At 38.9% G+C, this 11,374-nt stretch overlaps 1 protein-coding gene, 1 non-coding gene and 1 pseudogene across 3 annotated transcripts; 1 reads left to right on the forward strand and 2 right to left on the reverse strand.

Moving 5' to 3' along the window:
* The first annotated feature begins 2,391 nt into the window (after positions 1-2,391).
* LOC109125056 (cysteine-rich receptor-like protein kinase 44) lies at positions 2,392-5,069 on the forward strand. The gene is made up of 8 exons (XM_087461361.1): positions 2,392-3,001; positions 3,088-3,162; positions 3,363-3,476; positions 3,572-3,705; positions 3,794-4,004; positions 4,082-4,325; positions 4,410-4,560; positions 4,652-5,069. Exons 1-8 carry the CDS (start codon positions 2,392-2,394, stop codon positions 4,964-4,966), a joined length of 1,854 nt encoding a protein of 617 aa, XP_087317487.1. The 3' UTR covers positions 4,967-5,069.
* LOC104707981 (uncharacterized) lies at positions 4,994-7,306 on the reverse strand (annotated as a pseudogene). The gene is made up of 4 exons (XR_015563768.1): positions 6,842-7,306; positions 6,654-6,744; positions 6,272-6,362; positions 4,994-6,184 (listed from the first exon to the last, which is right to left on the reverse strand). The product of XR_015563768.1 is annotated as an uncharacterized LOC104707981 (transcript).
* On the reverse strand, positions 7,279-7,350 carry TRNAQ-CUG (transfer RNA glutamine (anticodon CUG)). Its single transcript has one exon. It is a non-coding gene; the product is annotated as a tRNA-Gln (tRNA).
* Positions 7,351-11,374: the final 4,024 nt, after the last annotated feature.

Genomic DNA, 11,374 nt, shown 5'->3' on the forward strand with positions numbered 1-11,374 from the left:
CAAACAAATACAAATAGTGAAACTGCGATAACGATTATAGAATTTAAAAACCTGTTTATTTGCATAGATATTGTTGTTCTGACAAAGAAAAGAGTAAATAACAAAAGAAAATTATGACAGAGCACAAAGGCCCAAAAGACAGTTTTGTAATGTAACGGGGACTCGATTTGAACGAGCATAGACAAGAAACAAAAGTTATTAAAGAAATGAAAGTGAAGGTTCCAAAAGAAAATTTAAAGATTTTATCGTCAGACTATGAGCCACTTTATGTTGGAACTTTCTTTCATGTCCAGTTTCGTTTGTTATCCCTCCACTTATCAAATTCAAAAAACAAGAGAACTGGAGGGAATCAAAGACAGAACATAAAAGAGGAATCTCAATTTGAATTATAAGAAAAAAAGAGAGACATAAAAGGGGAAAAAGAACCTTGATCAATCAAGATACTGTATGTCTCAAAGAGAATTCTAATTTCAAGTTAGAGAAAAAAGGGTCAGCTGTTGAGGGGTGGACATTAAACCAAACCGACCCAAACCAAACCAACCGAACTCAAACCGACCTAAACCAAACTCAATCTTACATTCCAACTATTCGGTTATGTTTATTCTCAACCCAAATAGTTTGGTTCGGTTTGGTTTTAATCGAAACGAACCACTAACCTAATGTGTTTCTTAAATTAACTAATAATATTTTTAAAATTATAAACATGTGATCTTATCTATTACCACTTGCATTTGGTTTCTATTTTACATTATTTTAACTTTTCTAATAAATTAACTAAATATAAATATAGATTTAATTATATTTAGTATTATGTATTAATTTTAATTTTCTATCTTTTTAAATTTATTTGATTAATTAACTATAATAAAACCATAATCAATTTTATTTTGTTACATTAATCGATTCTTATACTGAATTAAAACCGAACCAAACTAAAACCAAACCAAACCGAACATAAACTAACCTGAACAAACCGAACCGAACCAGACCCAAACCAAACCCAAATTTAAACCGAAATGCCCACCCCTCAAATCAAATTCTGAGTTCCTACCGTTTGGAGCTGTTTTAGGATAAAATCTGGAAAGGAGAATCATATAGTTCAAGATAATTAACTTAACCAGAAAGTACGCTATTTTGGGAGAACAAGAAACTCAATGGAACTAGAAAAGATAAAGATTCGTCCAGTAACGGTTGATACAGAAATGATACCTTTAATATATTTTGTGAATATCTCTAAGGAACAGTGTTTCTGATGACATTTAGGCCCATAATCTCGAGGGAAACAATATCCCAAAACAGTATGTTACATGTGCCACTACACTCATCATAAGCAAGTAAACCCCAACGAAAACTAGTCCTCTAGGACTTTTAAAATGAAAAACAGAATTATAGACCTCCATAGCCGTTATATATAATCAACTAATAAAGAAGGTTTTAAAGGTCACTGGACCCTATGCTGCTCAATCATCATGCCCAATAAATTAGCAACAGAAATAGTTCAAGCCATCTTTTTTTGCTTCATTCTGGCTATTCCTAAACGTAAAGTAGTGACGATATGTCTATATCAACAATATTCGAGTGTTCTAGATTCCAGTATGACACAAGGGTTTGAGTTTTTTAGCTTCTACCATCTGATTTTCGAATCAAGAAAGAAACTCTTACAAAAAAGAAAGAAAACTGATTCGGATGAGAGATTACCCGCGGGAATGATCAAAATACAATTTCCAAAGGAAAATCCAAAATTTTTAGGGTTTTCTTTTAGCAAATTTTGTTTTTTAGGGTTTCGGGAGGAACGTTATGTCAGGTTTTAAAAAATAGGAAATATTAAGGCCTGTATGAGCCCAATACAACATTTGCAAGGTTATCTAAGCCAATTTATGAAGTCAATCGAAGAAAGAATACAACATTTGCAAGGTTAAATATCTAAACACGAATTTTTTCGTTCAAGGATACGTTACACTTTCTGAATTCACAATAATTTTTATCCAATTCACAATATTTTCTACGGTTAGATTTGTTTTGCCCGCTTTGGATTTTACCCATTTTAATAAAATTCAGATGAACAAAAAAGAAAAAAAATCTATACAATCTACCACTGAAACTATTGTCCACATGATGTTCCTTATAGAGAAATCATATATATATATATATATATATATATATGTCTATAATTAATCCAACGGCTAGATTACGTTCATATGTCAAGTCATGAAAGTGCTTTTGTATTTTTGCAGCGACTTAATTGTAACCACATGGATATTCGGTTCTAATTAGTAGATAACAATAATTCAATACCCAAATTTTCCTTTTAACTGGAAGGGTGTTACTTCCTATCAAACTTCTTCTTTAGGGTCGTTTACTGAGTTTCTTTTGTTTACAGGAAGGTGACGAATGTTGAGGTCGACGACTCAAGTGATGATTTCTCATAAGTTGAATTTGATTTTGATAGTAATCGTAACCGGAGGGTCTATTTTCCGACGAGTTTCTTCCCCCGCGGCTAATGTCACCGAGAGTTGTAACGGAATATGCGGTAGGCTGACTCTGCCATATCCCTTTGGGTTTTCTTCTGGTTGTGCGATCCAGTTCCATTGCTCTGAGGTGGAGCAAGCGGCCAAGATCGGAGGGTTTTCCGTCCAAAACGTGACGGAGAACAGAATACTCGTCGGCCTTCCACACAATTGTACTCGGAAGATTGAAGACATCACTCCGCTTTTCGGCACGCATTTCGCACCAACGTTGGAGAACAGTTTCTTAATGGAAGATTGCAAACGTACAACCGATGGATGCTCAATCAAGCAGAAATTTTTGGAAGAAGTACTGAAACTGGAAAGCTGCGATTCCACGGGGAATATAAGCTGTATTTCTTCAAATACTAATTCTGCGTTTATCAGTATGAAGGAACTGAGGAATAGCTCGTGTATTTTTTTGTTTTCGTCGATAGCTTTCGAGTCTGTAGGTGTGAATGCAGGGGTAGCGCTAGAGTTCGAAAGGATTTCGTTAGGTTGGTGGCTAAAGGAAGGTTGCAAAAACCAACCTTGCGCCGAAAACGCAGGCTGTACAAACCTTGACACTCCGATGGAAATGCAGGACACCGATGCTCATGTCCTGAGGGTTACCATGGAGACGGATACATCAATCCATGCCTCAGAGTTAGAGGGATAGGTTAGTCTGAAATCCCACAACAGAATGTTACCGCTCTGTTTTATCTAAAAAAACAAAAATACAGAGCACTCTGCATAAAGCTACCTCTATATAAATACATATCTAATAGAAGCTGCCATTAATTTTATTCAGTTTTGTAATCTGCAACTACTTTCTCGTTTCTTAACAGTTTATTTCTTAACAAATTTTGGTTTTGGCAGGAAATGTCCGAGTAAAAATCATCATTGCCACGGGTTTCTCTATTATTGCCCTTTTTCTAATCTCTCTTTACTTCTTTACAAGGAATAGAAGAAAGGAAAAACAGAGACCTAAAGGTTGAACTTTTTGGTATAAAAGGTTTGGAAAACTAGATTATCGATAGAGGTTTAACTTTGAAAGACACTTCTGGTTTTATTGCCTTTTGGATCAGGCAAATATGTCCAAGACCCTAAGTTAAATGATGCACAATTATTGCAACTTGACTTTGATACCGTGAGATTAGCAACTCATGACTTCTCTCCAAACAACCATCTTGGAGAAGGTGGCTTCGGTGCAGTTTATAAGGTGATAAGACTGATTTATTGATCGTTACTTATCTTTATGAGCTCAATGATGATTAGATCTCTCTTACGTATGTTTCAATACTGACCAGGGTGTTCTGGATTCTGGGGAAGAGATAGCTGTGAAAAGATTGTCAGTGAGATCAGGACAAGGAGACAATGAGTTCGTAAACGAAGTCTCATTGGTCGCCAAACTTCAACATCGTAATCTTGTTAGGCTTTTAGGTTTCTGTTTGGAAGGAGAAGAACGACTTCTCATCTATGAGTTCTTTAAGAACACAAGCCTCGAAAAGTTCATATTTGGTACCTTAAAACCTGAATACAAACATCTCTATCTTTTAGTACTTATAGAAAATGAGCCAAATTTGATTCTTTCTCAGATTCCAATAGGAGAACGATCTTGGATTGGGAAACACGTTATAGGATCATCACAGGTGTTGCTCGAGGTCTTCTTTATCTCCATGAAGATTCTCGTTTCAAAATAATTCATCGAGATATGAAAGCCAGCAATGTTCTTTTGGACGATGCATTGAATCCGAAAATCGCGGATTTTGGAATGGCAAAGTTGTTTAATACGGACCAAACAAGTCAGACCATGTTCACAAGCAGAGTTGCAGGAACCTAGTAAGCTGCCAAACAAAAAAGTAGTATCCTTTTAGTTCTATCATTGAAAAAATTAAAAAGCCTAAAGTTATCTTGTCGTTGCAGTGGTTACATGGCTCCAGAGTATGCAATGAGTGGGCAATTCTCGGTGAAAACCGACGTATATAGCTTCGGTGTACTAGTCCTTGAGATCATTAAAGGTAAGAAAAACAATTGGTCTCCGGCAGAACAAAGCTCAATGTTCCTCCTTAGCTATGTAAGTGAAAAATATTACTATTGTTTTACTTTTTTTTTTTACTTTAGACTTTGACATATTTTTAACTCATGTATTGTCTTTATATGTATAGGTGTGGAAATGCTGGGGAGAAGGAGAAGTGTTGAACATTGTGGATCCAAATTTGATTAATGAAACAAGAGGTCGAAGTGATGAGATCATGAAATGCATTCACATTGGTTTGTTGTGTGTTCAGGAGAATCCAGAGAGTAGACCAACGATGCCTTCTGTTGTTGCAATGCTCAATGCAAATTCTTTCACTTTACCGAGACCCTTGCAACCCGCTTTTTACTCAGGAGTTGTAGAACCATCGTCAAGAGACAACAATCACACAAGTAGTACTGCGTCTTTGAATAAAGTTACAATTACTGAGTTAGATCCTCGTTAAATTAAGTGTGTGTAAAAAGACAACAAATGTAAATTCTCTATTGCTTTAAAGAATGTATAACTATGATTTTTGAGTATTCTTCAAGGTTTCTGTTTTTTCAAAATAGAATTTAAGAATTTTCTTTCATAAATGTTACCTTTACATTAAATTAGGCCAAAACTGATATAGTTCCTATCTATCTGTTTCCTTTTATACAATTCAGCGTACTGAACTATATATAAAAGTTATAAATCAGTACTCAGAAGATTAACCTTTAAGAATATCACTGTTGGTTGTTGCTTGAGTCTCTGAATCCACCGGTGCAGGGACTGAAAAGTTAACCCGATTTGGTTTCCCGGAAGCTCTCTCATCAGATTTATTACCCCAGCAATGCTTTGTGAGATGTCCTTTCCTCCCACAGTTTTCACCGACGATGATGACTCTCCCGTCTCTCTCGGGTTCTTTCCTCTTCCAACCTATGCTCTGGGATCCTCTATGTGTTGTTCCTAGACTAGGTCTCCTTTCCATCTGAGAGGAGCCTGCCGCTGGTCTATATGTAACCCCTCCTTGTGCTCCATTTCTGCGGAGCTCTTCCTCAGCCTTCACTCGTTCCATTAACATCCAGACCGGTAAAAACTCCTCTTCCATTAACCTGGTGCAGAAGCCTCTCCACGATGGGGGAAACTTGGAGATGATGGTACTCACATGAAATGTCTCATCAAGAAACATACCAGCACTCACTATGGAGTCAGCAATCTTGTTAAAGACTTGGACTTGCTCGAGTATCGGTCTCTCTTCCACCATTTTGAATTCAATGTACTTTCTGACTTGTGACCTCTTCGAATTGGATTCCTCACACTGGTAGACCCATTTTAACTCGTCCCACAATTTTTTGGCATGCTTGAATTTCTCCGAGTAGTGACGGTATAGATGATCAGACAAGGAGTTCATCAAGTGATTGTGGCAAAGGTAATCATCTCTCAGCCATTTTTTGCACGCAACATCAGCTCGAGTTATTTCAGTGGGGTTGGTTTCAGGCCTTGAGAGCTACCAATACCGGGACAGGGTTCAGAGAGAACATAAGTCAGATTAAATTGCTTCAAAAAGAGTTCCATCTGTGTTGCCCAGGAAAGATAACCCTTCCCATCAAACCGTGAAGTCTTGATAAGAGGAAACCCGTGAAAGCTGTTCTTCTTATCCAAAGCCTCAGATGTATCTCCGTTCTGTGTTGATTCAGATCTGCATAATGTTTTACAGCAAGATAAGCGGCCAGCATAATATATGAAGATAAACACTGAAAGCAATGACAGGGAGCATGAACCTTACTTCAATTTTGATTGGCACTGCTTAATACCTTCTTCTATTGCTGCAAAATTCTTAGTGATCACAGACCATTGGTTAGTAGACAAATGTACTCCTGATAAAGAAGAAACATGAAAGCTTTTTCAGCACAACAGTTGCAGCATGAAGTCAGTCAATAAAGCAATACTGTAAGTAAATGATATTGGCAGAGGAACCAAATGTTTAGCATAACCCCATTAGAGAACCATAAAATAAATGAGCAAAAGATCAATACTTTAAGAAACCTCTAGCAGTGGAAACACTAACAACTAAAATCAACAGAAGCATAACTAGAACAATGGCTTCCTGAAACCACTTATAGCAATCAGAATCAAGATAAGAGACGACCAAGTGTGTTTCAAATTACCTCTAAAAGCCTTCCCATGTTCCTGAGAACCAATAGATAGAAAAGCTTGGCCTCTGTACTTTTGAACCGTCGCATTTCGCTTCTCCGATAACTACAGTTAAAGACCCAACAATGATCATATAATGTCTCCTCTATACAAGAAGAAGAAGAACCTATAGAAGAACAATGTCAATAGGTAAAGTGGCAACCTTACAAATAAAGCGTTCATCTTCAACACCAACGGAAGCGGCAACACTCTCATTCTGCGCCGGAGCCAACGTCTCCTCTAAGGGGGCTTCACCGGGAGTGGATAACAAAAAGGCCTCCATGACATCTCTGACTAGCTTCTTGTGATTGGTCCCGGATAAGTCGAAACCGAGTTTAGCAGAAGCGTCGATCCGGAGCTTGAACTCAGTCATTTGGTCCATATCAGCTTCTCTGAGTATACCCTTCACTGTTTCCTCGATCTTTTGTTCCATTGTTTCACCCGAACCAACAACCAACGAATTCTCCATTTCCCGAAAAAAAAAAAGAGTTCGCAGCAGAGCTTTGTTGTTGTTGTTGGACGGGGTGTTATATTTTAGGGTTCATTCTGAAATCGCCGGGGAAAAAAGCCTGGGCGGAGGGAATGGGAGCAAAAAAGAGAAGGTTCTACCGAGAATTGAACTCGGGTTACTGGATTCAGAGTCCAATGTCCTAACCGCTAGACCATAGAACCGTTTTGCTATAGCATTTAACATTAATAGACTTTATACAATAACCAACAAGGCCCAGTTGGTTGGCCCATATTTTGAAACAGCCCACCATTATCTTATAAGGCTTCGTCGATGCTTAAATTTAGTTTAGTAGTTAAATCAGCTTAAGTGTGTGTAATTAACAAAAAATAATAACGGATCATGAAATTACAGCCGTGCGATCATACCTTAATAACATTATTTTTTATTTTTTTTTATTTTTTTTCAAATACCATTTTTATTAGAAGCATCGGTTCCTTACATAAACGGAGGATACATAAATAAGAAACACATTTAGGATTAAAAGGTTATGGGACTTGAAAGTGAGTGAACTATAAACAAAGATATGCATCTAGGTTGTATTTGAGGAGACTGATCCGTGAGAGGGGGAGCGATCCAACCATAAGAGTCTTCGTCTTAGTTGTAGCTGGATTTCACAATGAAGTTGTGCCTCAGTTCTGATAGTTGAGGTGTGTATTCTGGAATTTCTCTCTTCCAGATAGCATAGATCAAAGCATGAAACACTAGTTTACAAATTGAATTAAGTCTCCTGTTTGTGATGGGAGACTTAATCCAATTTAAAAAACTATCGAAAGTGCTTGGAGGGAGAGGTTGAAAGTGATCAAAGAATCGAGTCCAAAGATTGTAAGAGTAAGGACATTCAAAGTATAGGTGGTTCCTTGATTCGTTACCTGACTGGCAAAGTAGGCAATCAGGTGGGACTGGTAGACTCCATCTAATCAGTTTATCCCTTGTAGTGAGTCTATCTTGGACAGTAAGCCAAGCCATGAATGCCATTCTAGGAATGCGCTCTTTAAACCAGATTTGAGTGTGCCAAGTGACAGGATTACCAGTAGGATGCTCATGCCGCCATGTTTTAATTGAGGAGAATTTAGCATGATTTTGGTCTGCATCAATTTTCCAGTGGAAAGTATCATCATCGGCTTCTTGAAATGGAGGGACTTGAGCTTGCAAGCAAACCCGAAGCAAATGAACCAGAGGATGACGGCTTCTTGGAAGAATCCATCCGCCGTTTGAAGAAGCATCACTTACCCGAGCTTGATAAGAAATTCTGGTGACTCTCGGGCCCTGATCACCAACAATGTCTAACAGAGAACCAAGTCCTGACCAGTTGTCATGCCAAAACAAGGCTTGTCTTCCCGAAAGTATATTGCAACCCACATAAGGCCTTGCTAGCGGTCTCAACTTTAAGAGACCCTTCCAAATGCAACTTCCTGAAGAACGAAAATCAGCCTCCCAAAAGATTTTGTCTCTAATCATATGACTTTTTACCCATGATACCCAAAGAGAACCAGCCTGAGAGTAGAGCAGCCAAATTAACTTGAGCCCAAAAATTTTGTTCCAGTCGATTAACCTTCTTAGTCCTAATCCCCCAGTTGATTTAGGAGAGCAAACTGTTTCCCAAGAAACCTTTGCCCCTCTAGCAGATTCTGCATTGCTGTTCCACAAAAACGCTCCACAGATCTGCTCAAGCTTGAGCATGCACTTGTTTGGTAGCATGAATATTGAAGCCCAAAAGTTAATGGTGCTATTGATCACTGATTGGAGAAGTTGGAGACGTCCCGCAAATGATAGATGGCGATTAGTCCAGGAGTTTATTCTTCCTTTCACCTTATCTATAAGAGGTTGGTAATCTGAAGGAGCTAATTTCTAAGTAAGAAGAGGGACTCCCAGGTAGCGCATTGGGAGAGAGCCATAAGAGAGATTGTGAGAGACTGCTAATTGTCTTATGGTATCCTTATTATTTCCATCAAGATAGAGGCAAGTTTTCTGCATATTTATGCCTAACCCCGAGACTGACTTAAACTGAGTTAAGATGTCCAAGATTGCATCAAGGGAGCTCTCTGTGCCATCAAAGAAAACCAGAATGTCGTCCGCGAAACTGAGGTGAGTGATTAATGGACTTCCACATTGCGGATGAGTTTGAAACCTGTTGTCAGTAGCTGCATTCTCTAGCTGTTTAGAAAGAATGTCCATAACCAGAGTGAAGAGCGGAGCAGAGATGGAATCTCCTTGTCTCAAACCTTTTTCTCCTGGGAAATAACCCACAAGCTCACCATTAAAACCCACTGAGTAAGTCGGAGACGTGAAGCAAGCTGATAATCACTTGATAAATTGCTCTGGAAGATTATAAGCCTCAAGGATATTGGTGAGGAAACCCCAATCTATATTATCAAATGCCTTCGACAGATCAATTTGCAGACAACCTCTCGTCACTGACCTTCCTTGTTGAAATCAGTAACCGGCTCCGTAGCTAGGAGGACGTTTTCGCACAAAAGACGACCAGGTATGAAGGCAACTTGGTTCCTCTGAACAGCCTCTGCAGTGAAGAGTTTAAATCTACCGGCTAGAATTCTTGAGAGGACCTTGTAAATTGTATTGCAGCATGAAATTGGTCTTAATTCTGTAAGGGACTATGCTGTAACAGTCTTGGGGATAAGAGCTAAGATAGTTGCATTTACTTGCTTGAGAAGCTTCCCCATTTTAAAGAATTCTGAGACTGTGTCAATGACCGAAGGACCAACAACACCCCACGAGTTGATAAAGAAATCAACTGTGAATCCATCCGGTCCTGGAGTTTTACTTCGAGGGAGAGAGAACAAAGTTGTGGTTATCAATTCAGTGGAAGGAATGGCTATAAGAGATGAAGCCAAATCCTCAGTGCATCTGAAGGGATGCAACTCTCGAATCTGCTGGACAGTAAGAGGCTTGACTTGAGTATTTTTGGTTCCAAGGAGTTGCTTGTAATACTCTACAATCATAACCTTGAGAGTTGATGAGTCCGTGACCCTTTCACCATCTGAGTCCAAAAGAGAGCGAATGAGATTCCTTGCCTGATGAGCCTTGACCGAGTTATGAAAGAACCAGGTGTTGGAATCTCCCTCTGAGCACCAACGAACTCTTGATTTTTCTCTTAGAAAGGTCTCCTCAGCTGTAGATAGAATGAGCCATCTCTGTCTTGCCAATCTCTCCTCCTCAAACAAAATGGAGTTAGGCGCTGATAAAATCTGGTTTTGGATTGTAGCTAACAACTCCTTGGCTTCTGCAGTCCTAGCTTGAATGTTACTGAAATGAGTGCGATTTAAAGCCTTGCATCCTATCTTTACCGCCTTAAGTTTTTGACAGAGAATAAACATTTTGGAGCTCGAGGATATAGTCTCATTCCATGCTGTTTCAACAATAGCAGGGTAATCTGGATGAGTTGTGAAGAATGTGTAGAACTTAAAGGGGACTTTCCTCCGCTCTTGTACATCAGTGGTTGCAACTAAGATAGGAGAGTGATCAGAGCCTCCCGGGGCATCGTAGAGTGCATTAGACTGAGGGAAGCAAACAGACCAATCATACCTTAATGACATATAACTATACTCTGGATTCTTGCCACGTGAAACGTCGCTCTCGTTTATAGTAGCAGCACCGCCATAGTGTGGGACGACGGCCTCACTCGCGGTTCGGTGGTGACTTCTTTGCAGTTCGCCGATATCTCAAGGGAACAATTTTGGTGGTGGAGAGAGTTATGGACCATAGGAAGGAGAAGCGAGTTAGGTCAGTGGATTTTGACGAGTTAGTCGAAGACGGGCGTAAAGTTAGGAAGAAAGACAAGGGTAATGTGAGCGGAGGGTCGTCCAAATTTGACCGAATCGGAAGAGGAAGAAGTCGAAAATGTGATGGCGGAGAGGTTTTGAAGCGACTTACTCAAAGAGACATGTCTACGCCTGAGAAAGTTAGTTCCTTTATGCACGAGGTTCAGTTTTTTTGAGTTTCTATGGTTGTCTAAATACCCTAAAAGAGCATGATTTTAAGGACTATATGTAGCGTTTATGCTTTAAGAATCAATGGATTATTGAACATCATGTGTGACTATATTCTGAATGTTCATGATTCTATGGAGTTTTATATAGTTCCCTCTGTTTTCTTTGGTTAAAAGTTGGAACCTTTTTATTTACTTTATATTTCAGTTTGTATTGTGTTAATGCTGGCTGTTTATTT

The sequence above is a fragment of the Camelina sativa genome, chromosome 8 (assembly GCF_030686135.1).
Source record: "Camelina sativa cultivar CO46 ecotype springtype chromosome 8, ASM3068613v1".
Lineage (NCBI taxonomy): Eukaryota > Viridiplantae > Streptophyta > Magnoliopsida > Brassicales > Brassicaceae > Camelina > Camelina sativa.